The sequence below is a fragment of the Panulirus ornatus genome, chromosome 16, assembly GCF_036320965.1.
Source record: "Panulirus ornatus isolate Po-2019 chromosome 16, ASM3632096v1, whole genome shotgun sequence".
Lineage (NCBI taxonomy): Eukaryota > Metazoa > Arthropoda > Malacostraca > Decapoda > Palinuridae > Panulirus > Panulirus ornatus.
This window is the reverse complement of record NC_092239.1, coordinates 12,374,517-12,390,917: the sequence shown is the minus strand read 5'-3', so window position 1 is coordinate 12,390,917 and position 16,401 is coordinate 12,374,517. Positions and strand designations below refer to the sequence as shown.

Here is a 16,401-nt window from a genome sequence, read left to right as displayed (position 1 = left end):
ATTTCACTGAAAATGAGTAAACAATTAATCAGAAATAACAAGATACTGTATTCTTCTTATAAAATGAATTCTCTGGCAATATAAAACTAATAATGCACATGGTCAATATTTACCAATACTTTAATATTATTAGTCAGACATGATTTAACAATGAGTCTAGTGAGAATGTATGCAAATATATGGAATACTTAGAATTCCTGCAAATTCAATTTCACTATTTTTTAATAATACAATGGCTGACTCTTCCTGTCCAAAATTCATGTGTTACATTAATAATAAACAAGGGGCTGGATATCAAAAAGGATAGGCAGTCCCCTCTTATTTGTAAAATAAGAAGATAGCTACAATGCCACTAAATTGATCCATGTCAAATACCAAAAAATCCCATTTTCTTAAACCTGAAGCATCTAAAATTACTGCAAACTTGGAATGCAAGTTCCCTTAGGAGGTCAGCAGAGCATGAAAAACAAAAGAACAAATAGGACATTGGGAGATGGGGGTAAATAGGGAAGTGGTAACAGGTAGCATTAAAATGAAGAGACTGAGTGGTTACTTTGAGGAAATGTTGAATGTGTTTGATGACAGGGTGGCAGATGTAAGTTGCGTGCATCGGGCTGGTATGCGAAGTGAGAGATTCATGGAAAGCAGTTTCATGAAGATAGAAGAGGTGGTGAGAACTGTGGGCAAGATGAAATGTGGCAAGGCAGCTGGAATGGATGGTATTGCAGCTGAATTTGTTAAGAAAGACGGGTGATTAGTTAGGATTTTCAATGTATGTATGGACCATGGTTGAGGTGCCTTAGGAATGCAAAAAGCATGTATGGTGCCATTGAATCAAGACAAGGAGGACAAAGGTGCGAGTTCAAACCATACGTATAAGTTTCTAGAGAACCTATTAAGTTGTATGTGGAAGCAGTAATTCAAAAGGTGAAGGCTTGTACAAAGAAACAGGTTGGGAAGGAAAAATGTGGTTTCAGAAGTGGTAGAGGATGTATGGATCAGGTATTTTCTTTAGGGAATGTGTGAGAGAAATACTTGAGAGAAACAGAAGGATTTGTATGTGGCATTTAAGGATCTGGAGAAAGCATATGATAGGGTTGATAGAGATACCTTGTGGAAGGTCTCGAGAATACATGGTATGGGAGGGAAGATGCTAGAAGCAGTGAGTTTATACAAAGTGGGTAAGGCATGTGCACAGGTGAGAATGATGGAGAGTAAGTGGTTCCAAGGGTGTGAGACATGGCTGTTTAATTGGTTTATAGATCAGGTGGTGAGGGAAGTAAATGCATTTGTCTCGGAGAGAGGGGTGAGTATGCAGTCTATAAGGGATGATGGGGCCAATGAAGTGAATCAGTTGCTGTTTGCTGATGATACAGTAGATTTTGGTGAGAAACTGCAGAAGTTATCTGACGAGTTCAGATGAGTGTTAAGAAAGGAAGTTGATAAGAAGGGTGTGAGTTTGACTGGAGAAAAACTTGGGAGGAAGTGAAGTGTTTTAGGTACCAGGGAGAGAACATTGCAGTAAATGGAACCATGGACATGAAAGTGAGTCACTGGGAGGAAGAGGGAATGAATGTTCTAGGAGCATTTAAGAATGTGTGGAAAGAGAGGTGTATTTGTAAGGGCAAAAATGGTTATGTTGAAAGGTATAGTAGTCCCAGTGATGTATGGATGCAAGACATCGGCTATAAATAAGGATGTGCCAATGAGGATGTATGTGTTGGAAATGAAATATTTAAGGACAACATGTGGTGTGAGGTGTTTTGATTGAGTAAGTTATAAAAGGGTAAGAAAGAGGTGTAATAATGAGAAGAATGTTTGTTCAGAGGGCTGAAGACATTGTGCTGAAATGGTGTGGACATATGGATAGAATATGTGAGGAGAGGCAAACAAAGAGGATATATGGATCAGAAGTACAGGTGACAAAGACAAGGAGGAAATCAAATTAGAAATGGAAGGATGGAGTGAAAAAGATTTTGAGTGATCTTGGCCTTAACATGCAAGTGGGTGAAAGGTGGGAAACAGCAATCAGTATATAACTCTGACACCCCTGCAGCTCCAAGACTGTACAACAATCAGTAGCATAGAAGAATGGACTCTTCTGAAGTGAAAAGTACTTTGACAAGATTGTAATGTAGATACAAATTTGCCAGTGACTCTTTACTCATGGCTTAATCACAAGCAGGAATAATCCATGAATGCCCAAGCATATTTGTCGCACCCTGATAAAAACAGAAACAATAGAGAATCTTGATTCTTTAATAGTCATTATACTTTACCTTAGCATATTGACCCATGTACTGGTCAATGACTGAAAACATACATGAGAATTATACTAACCTGGACATGAAGTATCTGACAACCTTCATCCAGTCAACACCATCAGGGACTGTGACAGTGGTTACAGTTGGGGATCGTTTAACAGGATCAGGTATATAACACTGTAAACCAAGAGCTGATAGGCCCTGATACAGTTGCTGGGCACAGGTGTGATGACGGTGCCAGAGAGAATCTAGACCTTCCTCACAAACCAATGACAAAGCTTCTCGTAAGGCATACACAGAGCTGACAGGTATGGTGTGATGATATCTGTGAACATAATGTTTAAATTTTTAAAAGACCTATCTGACAACTGTTCCCAGATGGAACTCCCTCAAGGGAGTGGCCACGGCAATAAAGTTTCCATAACTAGTGAACTCCAGTGCCACTAAGAACTTTCCAGCCTCATCCTTAACAGGCCACTGGCAGAGGGTAACACTAGCCCAGTGTTTGCAAGTGCTCCAACCTAATGTTTCTACTGACTACTTCCATCTAATGTTTCTACCTAATGCTCTTGCCTAAATGTTCCTACCTAATACTTCTATCTACTGCTTCTGCCATTTTGCCAAAAGGCAGGGATAGTGCATAGTGCCAACCACAGGAAAATATAGTTATGAAGAATGAGCTATGTGAGTTAAGTGCTGTCAAGAGTTATCTATGACAAGGAGAGACTACGTTTATGGACAGAATGCCAGTAGTCCAAGTGTGGGTGATGCAGAAAGAAAAGACAACTCCCTGGGTCAGAGTTCAACTTGACACCCAAAAAAGTGCTGGTTTATTAGGTAGCCATCACTAACCCTCCCGATACTCAGCCAGGTAGTACTGGTAATATACCTCCTCGGTAATGACAATTGAAAAAAAGACAAGAATGTAATACATCAAAACTATCATGTAATGATAGATCAAAGAGAAAGAGCATTTATGATCTTATATACCCCTAAAAATGAAATACTTTCAGCCTCTTACTCCAGCTAAGGCACGTATGTATATATGTATGTTATTTATTATATATTTTATCATACTTTCAAGCTGTCTCCCACATTAGCGAGGTAGCGCAAGGAAACAGACGAAAGAATGGCCTAACCCATCCACATACACATGTATACACATAAACGCCCACACACGCACATATACATACCTATACATTTCAATGTATACATACAAAGACATATACATATATACACATGTACATATTCATACATGCTGCCTTCATCCATTCCTGCCATCACCCTGCCACACATGAAATGATACCTTCCTCCTCCCCCCATGTGTGCGCAAGGTAGTGCTAGGAAAAAAACAACACTCAGTCTCTAGCTGTCATGTGTAATGCACCAAAACCACAGCTCCCTTTCCACATCCAGGCCCCACAAAATTTTCCATGGTTTACTCCAGACGCTTCACATGCCCTGGTCCAATCCATTGACAGCATGTCGACCCCGGTATACCACATCGTTTCAATTCACACTATTCCTTGCACGCCTTTCACCCTCCTGTATGTTCAGGCCCCAATCACTCAAAATCTTTTTAACTCCATCCTTCCACCTCCAATTTGGTCTCCCACTTCTCCTTGTTCCTTCCACCTCTGACACATATATTGTCTTTGTCAATCTTTTTTCATTCATTCTCTCCATGTGACCAAACCACTTCAGTACACCCCCTTTGGCTCTCTCAACCACAATCTTTTTATTTCCACACATCTCTCTTACCCTTTCATTACTTAATCAAACCATATCACACCACATACTGTCCTCAAACATCTCATTTCCAACACATCCACCCTCCTCCGCACAATTCTATCTATTGGCTGTGCCTCACAACCATATAACATTGTTGGAACCACTATTCCTTCAAACATACCCACTTTTGCTCTCCGAGATAACGTTCTCGCCTTCCACACATTCTTCAAGGCTCCCAGAACCTTTGCCCCCTCCCCCACCGTGACTCACTTCCGCTTCCACGGTTCCATCCGCTGCTAAATCCACTCCCAGATATCTAAAACATTTCACATCCTCCAATTTTTCTCCATTCAAACTTACCTCCCAATTTGCTTGTCTCTCAACCCTACTGAACCTAATAACCTTGCTCTTATTCACTTTCACTCTCAGCTTTCTTCTTTCACACACTTTACCAAACCCAGTCACCAACTTCAGCAGTTTCTCGCCCGAATCAGCCACCAGTGCTGTATCATCAGCGAACAACAACTGACTCACTTCCCAAGCCCTCTCATCCACAACAGACTGCATACATGCCCCCTCTCTCCAAAACTCTTGCATTCACCTCCCTAACAACCCCATCCATAAATAAATTAAACAGCCATGGAAACATCACACACCCCTGCCACAAACCGACAATCACTTGGAACCAATCACTTTCCTCTCTTCCTACTTGTATACATACCTTACATCCTTGATAAAAACTTTTCACTGTTTCTAGCAACTTACCTCCCACACCATATCCTCTTAATACCTTCCATAGAGCATCTCTATCAACTCTTATCATATGCCTTCTCCAGATCCATAAATGCTACATACAAATCCATTTTTGCTTTTCTCAGTATTTTTCAGATACATTCTTCAAAGCAAACACCTGATCCACACATCCTCTGCCGCAAACCGACAATCACTGGGAACCAATCACTTTCCTCTCTTCCTACTTGTATACATACCTTACATCCTTGATAAAAACTTTTCACTGTTTCTAGCAACTTACCTCCCACACCATATACTCTTAATACCTTCCACAGAGCATCTCTATCAACTCTTATCATATGCCTTCTCCAGATCCATAAATGCTACATACAAATCCATTTTTGCTTTTCTAAGTATTTCTCACATACATTCTTCAAAGCTAACACCTGATCCACACATCCTCTACCACTTCTGAAACCACACTGCCCTCCCTAATCTGGGGCTCTGTACATGGCTTGACCCTCTCTATTAATACCTTCCCATATATGTATGTATGTATATCATTATGATCATCATACTTGATCGCCGTTTCCCGTGTCAGCAAGGGAAAGCCTGGAAACAGACGAAGAATGGCCCAACCATTCATATACACACATATATATATATATATACATAAACACCCATACACGCACATATACCTATACATACCGACATATACATCCATACACATACACAGGCATATACATATATACACATGTGCATATTCATACTTGCTTGCCTTCATCCATTCCTTTCGCTACCCCATCTCACAGGAAACATCATCACTACCCACTGCCGTCAGTGAGATAGCACCAGGAAAATACAAAAAAGGCCACATTCATTCACACTCAGTCTCTAGCTGTCATGTGTAATGCACTGAAACCACAGCTCCCTATTCACATCCGGCCCTACAGACCTTTCCATGGTTTACCCCATTAGTTTCACATGCCCTGGTTCAGTCCATTGACAGCAAGTCGACCCTGGTATACTACACTGTTCCACTTCACTCTATTCATTGCATACATATTCATCATTTCCCATGTTAGCAAGGTAGCAGTAAGAACAGAGGACTGAGCCTTAGAGAGAATATCTTCACTTGGCCCTCTTCTCTGTTACTTCTTTTAGGAAAAATAAATTCTGAAAGGAGAAAGTTGAGAGTAAATGTGAATTAGAGCAAGGTTATTAGGTTCACTAGAGTTGAGGGACAAGTTAATTGGGATTAAGTTTGAATGGAGAAAAATTGGAGGAAGCAAAATGTTTTAGATATCTGGGAGTGGACTTAGTAGCGAATGGAACCAAGGAAGCAGAAGTGAGTCACAGAGTGGGGGAGGGGGTGAAGGTTCTGAGACCAATGAAGAATGTGTGGAAGGAGAGAACATTACCTTGAGGAACAAAAATGGGTATGTTTGAAGAAATAGTAGTTCCAACAATATTATATGGTTGGGAGGCATGGGCTATAAACAGGGTTGTACAGAGGATGATGGTGTGTTGGAAATGAAATGTGTGAGGACAATATGTGGTGTTGAGGTAGTGTGATCGAGTAAGTAATGAAAGGGTAAGAGAGATGTGTGGAAATAAAAAGTGTGTGGCTGAGAGAGCAGAAGAGGGTGTGTTGAAATGGTATGGACATATGGAGAGAACGAGTGAGGAAGGATTGACAAAAGGATACATGTTTCAGAGGTGGAGGGAATAAGGAGAAGCGGGCAACCAAATTGTGAGGTGGGAGGATAGAGTAAAAAAGATTTTGAGTGATTGGGCTCTGACTGTACAAAAGGGTGAGAGGCGTGCAAGGAATAAAGTGAATTGGAACGATGTAGTATACTGTGGTCTATGTGTTATCAATGGTCTGAACCAGGGAATGTGAAATGTCTGGGGTAAACAGGGAAAGGTCTGTGGGGCCTGGATGTGGATAGGGAGCTGTGGTTTCGGTGCATTACACGACAGCCAGAGACTGTGAACGAATTTGGCCCTTTTTGTCTTTTCCTGGTGCTACCTTGGTGAGGCAGGGAGCAGCAATGCCATAGCAGGAGTAAAAGGCTGAGAGTATTCCATTTTTGGGGGTATATACGATTATAAAAGCTGTCTTGCTTTGATCTGTCATTCCATATAGTTTAGAACACAGCAACTGAACTGTTTGTAGAGAATATCAACGAATTAGTGTTGGTGTTTCTGGAGTGGAAGTGAATGCTATATGTCTCTTATGTGATACTCAGTATGGCCAGACTTTTATTCGATAAAAGTGACCAACTACTCAAGGTGATAAAAGGGTGAATATTGGATCCATAAATGGGTGACAGCAGTCTTCTGTAGTGATGTTAATTCTGTGAACCAAGCTTCTTATGGAACATTGCAGTATAGCATGTTTTTGATGCCTGGGCCATGTCAAGGTGCAGTGATGTGATAGAAATCATATGCATATGAAAGGAATTGATACTGTGGTCTGCTGCAGGAGATGGAAGATTATGTAAGAGGAATGTTCCCTGGGAAACTCCACAGGGAGTTTGAAGGTTTTGGAAGTGTATGTTACATTTATCTCTCTTTTAGGAGTTCCACTTTACAGTCAACTTTTCAGGAATTTATCATTCCATTAAGTGGGGGTCAAGGGTATATGTATTCTACTGATGATAAAACCAAACTAGCTACTGCAGTAACTTTTATCTTCATTAATGCTGTGTTAATTAGAGACAAAGATTAATTCTACACAACATCTGATCCTTACCCATATTTACCAAATAAGAAATCTGTAAATAATAATAAAATCCTATATAGATGACATCAGAGTTAGCAAATTTATGGAGGGGAAAAAGTTAAAAAAGTTCTTATCACGAAAATTCTTCAAAAATGCCCTTTAAACCTACTTGCGAGGAGTGCCATCACAACCCCAGTAGTTTGCAAGCCATCCTATATCAAAATAGAAACTCCGTACAGGTGTTTTGCGTGCACGAACTTTAGACCTGTGGAAGAAAAGAGAAATTGAATTTCTTTCTGGTTATTTCACAAGAAGAACTCTTGACATTCATTACATAAAGGGCAATGGATATTCTTCTCCACTTACTTCCACTTTACTGCTCATTTTATCAACTTGTAGGGGGACTTCAATAAGCTCCTAAGGAGGTCTGATTCATTAATGAAATCCAATTTGAATAGATGCAAAGTCACGGGAATGGAACATAAAGAAAAAATCCTCAACACAAGCATAATTTTGCAGGAAATAAGTGACAGGAATCCAGGAGTGAAAGGGACTGGAGTCAACACTGTACTTAACCTGATGCAAGAATGCTGGAATTATGCTACTGATTAGAAAGGAGACATAATATTTTCTGGCAAATATAAAAATTGCATTTACATAATGCTTGTGGCATGAGAAGAGTGGGAGGTGGGTTGATTAGAAGGGTAGTGAGTGGTGGGATGAAGAAGTAAGAGTATTAGTGAAAGAGAAGAGAGAGGCATTTGGACGATTTTTGCAGGGAAAAAATGCAATTGAGTGGGAGATGTATAAAAGAAAGAGACAGGAGGTCAAGAGAAAGGTGCAAGAGGTGAAAAAAAGGGCAAATGAGAGTTGGGGTGAGAAAGTATCATTAAATTTTAGGGAGAATAAAAAGACGTTCTGGAAGGAGGTAAATAAAGTGCGTAAGACAAGGGAGCAAATGGGAACTGCAGTGAAGGGCGCAAATGGGGAGGTGATAACAAGTAGTGGTGATGTGAGAAGGAGATGGAGTGAGTATTTTGAAGGTTTGTTGAATGTGTTTGATGATAGAGTGGCAGATATAGGGTGTTTTGGTCGAGGTGGTGTGCAAAGTGAGAGGGTTAGGGAAAATGATTTGGTAAACAGAGAAGAGGTAGTGAAAGCTTTGCGGAAGATGAAAGCCGGCAAGGCAGCAGGTTTGGATGGTATTGCAGTGGAATTTATTAAAAAAGGGGGTGACTGTATTGTTGACTGGTTGGTAAGGTTATTTAATGTATGTATGACTCATGGTGAGGTGCCTGAGGATTGGCAGAATGCGTGCATAGTGCCATTGTACAAAGGCAAAGGGGATAAGAGTGAGTGCTCAAATTACAGAGGTATAAGTTTGTTGAGTATTCCTGGTAAATTATATGGGAGGGTATTGATTGAGAGGGTGAAGGCATGTACAGAGCATCAGATTGGGGAAGAGCAGTGTGGTTTCAGAAGTGGTAGAGGATGTGTGGATCAGGTGTTTGCTTTGAAGAATGTATGTGAGAAATACTTAGAAAAGCAAATGGATTTGTATGTAGCATTTATGGATCTGGAGAAGGCATATGATAGAGTTGATAGAGATGCTCTGTGGAAGGTATTAAGAATATATGGTGTGGGAGGAAAGTTGTTAGAAGCAGTGAAAAGTTTTTATCGAGGATGTAAGGCATGTGTACGTGTAGGAAGAGAGGAAAGTGATTGGTTCTCAGTGAATGTAGGTTTGCGGCAGGGGTGTGTGATGTCTCCATGGTTGTTTAATTTGTTTATGGATGGGGTTGTTAGGGAGGTAAATGCAAGAGTTTTGGAAAGAGGGGCAAGTATGAAGTCTGTTGGGGATGAGAGAGCTTGGGAAGTGAGTCAGTTGTTGTTCGCTGATGATACAGCGCTGGTGGCTGATTCATGTGAGAAACTGCAGAAGCTGGTGACTGAGTTTGGTAAAGTGTGTGGAAGAAGAAAGTTAAGAGTAAATGTGAATAAGAGCAAGGTTATTAGGTACAGTAGGGTTGAGGGTCAAGTCAATTGGGAGGTGAGTTTGAATGGAGAAAAACTGGAGGAAGTGAAGTGTTTTAGATACCTGGGAGTGGATCTGGCAGCGGATGGAACCATGGAAGCGGAAGTGGATCATAGGGTGGGGGAGGGGGCGAAAATTCTGGGGGCCTTGAAGAATGTGTGGAAGTCGAGAACATTATCTCGGAAAGCAAAAATGGGTATGTTTGAAGGAATAGTGGTTCCAACAATGTTGTATGGTTGCGAGGCGTGGGCTATGGATAGAGTTGTGCGCAGGAGGATGGATGTGCTGGAAATGAGATGTTTGAGGACAATGTGTGGTGTGAGGTGGTTTGATCGAGTGAGTAACGTAAGGGTAAGAGAGATGTGTGGAAATAAAAAGAGCGTGGTTGAGAGAGCAGAAGAGGGTGTTTTGAAGTGGTTTGGGCACATGGAGAGAATGAGTGAGGAAAGATTGACCAAGAGGATATATGTGTCGGAGGTGGAGGGAACGAGGAGAAGAGGGAGACCAAATTGGAGGTGGAAAGATGGAGTGAAAAAGATTTTGTGTGATCGGGGCCTGAACATGCAGGAGGGTGAAAGGAGGGCAAGGAATAGAGTGAATTGGAGCGATGTGGTATACCGGGGTTGACGTGCTGTCAGTGGATTGAATCAAGGCATGTGAAGCGTCTGGGGTAAACCATGGAAAGCTGTGTAGGTATGTATATTTGCGTGTGTGGACGTATGTATATACATGTGTATGGGGGGGGTTGGGCCATTTCTTTCGTCTGTTTCCTTGCGCTACCTCGCAAATGCGGGAGACAGCGACAAAGTATAAAAAAAAAAAAAAAAAAATAATGCAGAGAGAAATGCGGAACATGGTATTCACAGTATACATATCAGATCCTTAATGAAAATATTCTCAATTTTGGTCACTGACCTTAAAGAGGCATATAGAACTATTACAGAATGTCACAGAGAGAAATGACACCACCTGCAATGCACAAGCTGAGCTGCTGGGAGAGTTTAAAAGCTGTATATTTGCCCACATTGGAAAAGTGAAAAGTTAGAGAAGACTTGATCACAACATTCAAATTCTTAAAGAACTTGACAAAGCTGATGAAGAAAAAGCTGAAGGAGAAAAATTTTTCAAGAGCAGCATGGATATAACAACCAGAGGCTACAGCATGCAATTCAAGGAACAAACTTCTGAGAAAGGATTTAAAGATGTAATTTATAGTATCACAGTAGTGGATGAATGGCTTAAACTAAGTGATAAAACTGTCTGTTGGCAATATACAAAAGATCAGAAAGTTGTCTGACAGAGTGAGTCCAAGACACAGGGCCCCATGAGTGTAGAACTCCCCTGTAGTATATAAACAGGTAATTATAACTCTGTTATTAACATACATCAAAGTAAATCTCACAAAGCTGAATGTCTAACACATACAAATCTTTATTATTTTTCAATGATGGTCTGCCATCATTATCTTAATTTATCATCTTTGGACCTGATATTCTAAGTTAAATAACATCAATCTTGAAAAGGGAAAACTTATTCAACACAAAATATAAGCAGAAATCATCTTCCTTCTTTCTTTCTTTCAAAATTGTTCACCATTTCCCACATTGGTAAGTTAGCACTAGATAAAAAAGCCTATTTGCTCACATCCATTATCTAGCTGTCATATGCAATGTACCAAAACCACTGCCCCCTATTCCCAACCAGGCCCCACAGACCTTTCCATGGCTTTCCTTGGCTACTTTACATGCCCTGGTTCAGTCCAAGGACAATAGGTGCAGCACATCGCCCCTTTTATTCTGCATCTCTCCAATTTACTCTATCCCATGCACATTTTCACCCTCTAACATATTCAGCCCTAAGCATTCAGGAGAGACATTACAGGAGAGACAGCTATAGTACCATCAGAGTGGAAAAGTGAAAGGAAGGTAGAGCAATGAAAGTTGTTAGAGATGCCCTTAGGTGAAGATCAGAGGTTATCACACTTCCTTTGAATAAAGGGACATTGCCTCAGAAATAATGTCTTTGCAGTGATTACAGGCAGTGTTAAAAGCTGAAAGGGAGCCATAGGAGGGAGAGTTTTTCCAAGCCCAATATGCCTGATTCCTTGCCTGAATGGCCTCAGAACAGGAACGGTTGAACCGTGGATTGGGTGAAGAGGTTGTCTTGGAGGTCTTGGAGGAAGAGGGGACAAATGCTTCCATTCCTCTAAGAATAACCTCTGCTATGTGTTTGGTGGAGACAGAAGCGTCATCACATAAGAGACTAATTTACCCATGGAAAGTCAGAAAAGAAGTTGTGTAAGTTATTCCACTTGGCTTTGTTGTGGTGCTAGTATATGCGCTTAGAAGGGCTACTAGAGGGGTAGGTGCCGTTAAGATAGATACGTTTATGAGACTGCCATTAGATGAACCAATTGGAGGATGGACAACAGGAGAAAAACAAATCCAGAATATCAGAAAAGTGGTCACAGCAGTCAGGAATAAGCATAGAGTGGAAGAAAATTTGCTCTAAATCATTGAAAATGGAGGACGTTAGGGCTTAAATCTCTCCATCATCATTGGAAGGAAGGAGTGGTGGTAGTGAGGGCAGATATGAGGCCATGGAGGGAAGGAGTGGGAGTGGTAGTGGCAGTGGTGGTGGTGGGGAGACTGTGTGGTGGCCACAAAAGGAGGCAGGGGGTGGTGAGGGAAGATGTGATGTCCGGGCTGAAAGGGCATGGTGATGGTGAGAGGTGTGGTAGCCAGGGAGGTAAAGAGTGGTTGTGGTGAGGGAAGGTGTGGCAGCCAGGGAGGCAGAGAGTGGTGGTGGTGGTGAGGGGGAGTATGGTAGTCAGGCAAGTAGAGAATGGTGGTGGTGGGGGAAGGCTATTATAGCCAGGGAGGGAAGATGTGCTGGTGGTGGTCAGGGAGGGTATGGTTGACAAGGAAGTACAGAGTGGTGGTGGTGAAGGAGGGCATGGTAGCCAGGGAAGGAGAGAGTACTGGTGACAGTGAGGGAAGGTGTGGTGGCCTTGGGGGGAGGGCAAGATGGTAGTTAGGGAAGGTGTGGGAGCCCAAATCTGAAAGCCCTTCTGACAACTACCTGGCTGTTTTCTAAATGTTATGATCTTGTAATATGGCCTAAGTCTACACGTTTATGACTAGCTTTAAGAATTAACCACAGAATGGATCTGAATGCTTCACAGAGATAGTGATAAATTAATAACAAAAGGAAAGCCAAAATGAATAATTTCTCATTTCAAGGAGCCTAAATCTCTCCTGTAGTTGTGGTTTTTGGGCTACTACGGTGATACCATACATTTTCAAAACTCTAACAATCTGAAATAAAAAAAGTTTGAAGAGCAAATATCTCACTAACATTTGAATTGTCAAAGCCTGACTGCTTAAGAATACAAATTCAATCAGTAAAATCAATGTTACAAGAGTTACTAACATTGCTCGACCACTGAAGGCAATAGGGGCCAATGATGGTGGAGCCGAAATAACTTTTTGAGTTCCTGTGTATACAACATCAATCTCCCAAGCATCCATGAAGAATGGGACACCTCCAAGGGATGCAACACAGTCTGCAGCAAGTATGGTCCCATGTCTGAAAACAACAAAAACATCATTATCTTGAAGTGTATCCAAAAAGTAAGGAGAAAATATGATTATTCATAAGTGAGCCATTCTAAAGAATTAGGGTCAAGCATGTCCAGGTGGCAGTGTACCGAAAGTATTTTTGTTTCATTGTGTATGCGATGAATGTGCGTGGTTGCTAAGTAGACAATGATTGTTAAGAGTGCTTTATTTTGTTTGGTTAGTAGTTTTGTTATATTTGCATTATAAAGGGTGGATGACTAGGCAGATAAGGTATAGTTTGGGGTGGAAGAGAAGGTCTTTTGTGGAAGACACTGAGGTATTCCATTTCTTGTCTAAAGCTTCTACTGTGAAGTGTGTTGTTTAGCTTATCACCTTTCTGCTGATGTCTGTGGTGTATGGAGTGAATAATGTGCATGGTATATGTGATACCTAGCATGATTGGAGTTTTGTTGGGAGGGAGTGGTCGATCATTTAGGGATATGAGAAGCTGGGGGCTGGATTTATGTCTGTCAGGAGATAAGTGGGTGATGGTGGATATCCATTGGAACATAGACATTTAAATCTGAGGGAGGCAATGTTCTAATTGTTGTAGAGTACAGGCTTTATGAGTCCTCCTCCTTGTCCTTGTTGTCTGTAATGTATCAGGGTTGTGAGGATAATGAAAGAAGGGATGGTGGATCTAGATGAAAGTCTGGCATCTTAGATGAGGGCTATGCGCACATATTCATGCTGTAGGTTGTGTTTGATTTCTAATGCCAATGGTGTTGAATTGGAGAAGTTGTTGCGTGTGAATGCGGTTCTCTGGAGTAGCAGGATTAGCTTCTGATGGGTGGGTTTGTTTATTCAAAACCATTACTTGCTGGTTGTTTATGCTGGAAAAGTAATGGTTTTGGATGGTGCTCTGGGTGTTTGTTTCCATCTGGTTACTGTATATCTTTAAATATTAATAAAATGGAAAAGCAGAAGCATTCGAACCTTCTGCAAAGAGATCCAACACCTTCTAGAGGTTGCAATGCTCCAGTTGATGATTCTCCCTGGACCATGAAAAGAACTGCAGGATTATGTTCTTTTAATGCAGACTCCACATCCTCCAGGCTAAAAACATCACCAGCAGGCTTTTCTATCACACGAACATCTGCACCTGCTCATTGTAAGGGATATAAGCTGATCACCTCATAAAAGTTATGAAATATGCTGTACAAAATATAGACACTGGAGCCTTAATGATTGATAAACAATGGGAGATACAGATAAACAATGAAACACTGTGTTCATCCAAAAAATATATAAAAAAAAAAAATTCAATACAAGAAAACAGTAAACATGCTTTAATAGAGGCCTGATGAATTTCTCTCTCAGAACATTGTTCTTTATGCCCCATCAAGACTTAAGAATTTCCGTGGTTTCTCAGAACAGTACAAAAGAGAACATTTGTTTGCTCCATGCTTCTTTACAGCTATCAGTTTTGTTTGTTCCATAGCTTCTTTACACCTATCAGTCTTAGGCAAGCATGGCAAACCATTATCTACACAATTCTAATTACAAATATGTTGGATGTTCTGAATTTTCCCACTCACATTTCAACCAATGGTTCCAATATTCATTAAAGGCAAATACAAATACCATGTCACCAGTAACTGTAATTAGCCTGCATAAATATTCCCAATGGTCAGTCACTGGAAGAGATCATGGTGGGAAGATTCGTTTTTTTATGTTAAAGGCTCCAGTCATGGACTAAAGTCAACACCAAGGCTGGGCCTTTAATAAAATACAGAGCGAATTATGAAACAGAAAAAGAAAAGCCAAGGGAAAGCATTTACAAATTTTGGAGAAAATGAAAGATCTGTCTTGAAATGAGCCAGGTCATAGTTACTGGGAAAACATGAGAAGGTAGAGTTTCAACATGTAGGGAAAGAAGCAGGTATCACGTGTCATATTCTTCCCCATTCTGGCTATGCAGTTCAAATAAAGTAGAATCATATTTGATTCAAATGATGATATCAGCCTACTACACATCATAGCTGGCCAAATCAGACACCAATCAGAAAGAACCAGAAATAATTAAAAAGATTCACTTGAAGTGGAGAATTGAAAAATAAAAGCAAAATAATGCAATGAATCATGGGGTAAGCACTGGTTGTAAGCAGTGTCAATGCAGCACAATTTAAATGCTTAAAGATCATGCCATGGTTTTAATGTCTGTGAAACATTGTTTAAATTCATAATCTCTTATGATTCAAGTATTACTACAATTCATCAGGCTAAAGGAAATGACCTTTTTACTACAGTTAGGACTAAAAGGTTAAGCCTTTATCAGCTACAATAATCTATTTCTGTTTGGATCACGAGTGATAGGAGAAGTGAAAGCAAAACTAAGAAAAAGGGATGTAGAGATAGAATGTGATGATGAGGTATGGTAGCTATTGACAGAACTTTGCAGATGATACTGTGTTGTTTGCTGATTGAAAGGGAGTTGCAGAAGGTTGTAAGCATGTTTTATGATGTATGTAAGCATACGTGATTGAAGGTAAATACACGTAAATGTACAGTAAAGGTGTTTGAAGGAAAGATTTTGAGAGTACAGATTTTGCAAAGCCCTATGAAGTGAGAGAAGAAAGTGTACTTTACTGTGTCATAGCTATGAGGGGCGAAAGACTGGAAGAGGTCACAGAATTTAAGCATTTGAGAACTATCTTGGGTAAGTTTAGTGATATGGAAGGAGAGATAAGGGAGAGAGCAAGCAGTACAAGGTAGATAGAAAGTTCATTAAGTCACTTAACAGAATACTGAAGGGTAAGGGTGCAAAAATATGTCAGTGAAGAAAGGATTAAAGGACAAAATAGACCTCCCAACACTGACCTATGAAACCAAACCATGGGCACGGAACAAGTTGGAGAGGTCAAGAATCCAGGCCGTGGAAATTGGCTACCTGAGAGAAGCATGGAATGAAGAAAGAAATGAGGTGGTGTATGAAAGATTTCGTATGGCAAGGAATGCAAAGGGTATGAACTGAGGAGTGGTAGAGAGGGTGAAACATAATACCTGGAGGTGGTTTAGGCTTGAGGAAAGAATGCAAAATAGGGAGTTTACAAGAGGAGTGTATGACAGTACGATGATAAGGATTAGTGTATAAAGGAGACCATGACATGGAGAAATAGAGTGGAAGAGTACTGGAGAGATGGAAATGGTGAAAGAATGCATGGAATGGTATATCTGTAGGAGGCATGTATGGACAGGGATGAACGGAGTCTTTTCCCATGGCCACCCTCTTTTGGGAGTTCACAGAGGGAATGGACATCAGTGATATACACAGGTAGACAAACAGGAGGC

General features: G+C 40.7%; 1 protein-coding gene across 3 annotated transcripts in view; it reads right to left on the bottom strand.

Annotated features, from left to right (window-relative positions):
• Window positions 1–16,401, bottom strand: part of LOC139754143 (alanine--glyoxylate aminotransferase-like) — a 189,697-nt gene that overhangs the window by 5,871 nt on the left and 167,425 nt on the right. For all 3 annotated transcript variants that reach the window (XM_071671279.1, XM_071671281.1, XM_071671280.1), the window contains 4 exons: window positions 14,047–14,212; window positions 12,923–13,078; window positions 7,625–7,720; window positions 2,341–2,589 (listed from right to left, as the gene is read on the bottom strand). In XM_071671279.1, the coding sequence (XP_071527380.1) occupies window positions 2,341–2,589; window positions 7,625–7,720; window positions 12,923–13,078; window positions 14,047–14,212 (667 nt within the window). The remainder of the gene's footprint in view (window positions 1–2,340; window positions 2,590–7,624; window positions 7,721–12,922; window positions 13,079–14,046; window positions 14,213–16,401) is intronic.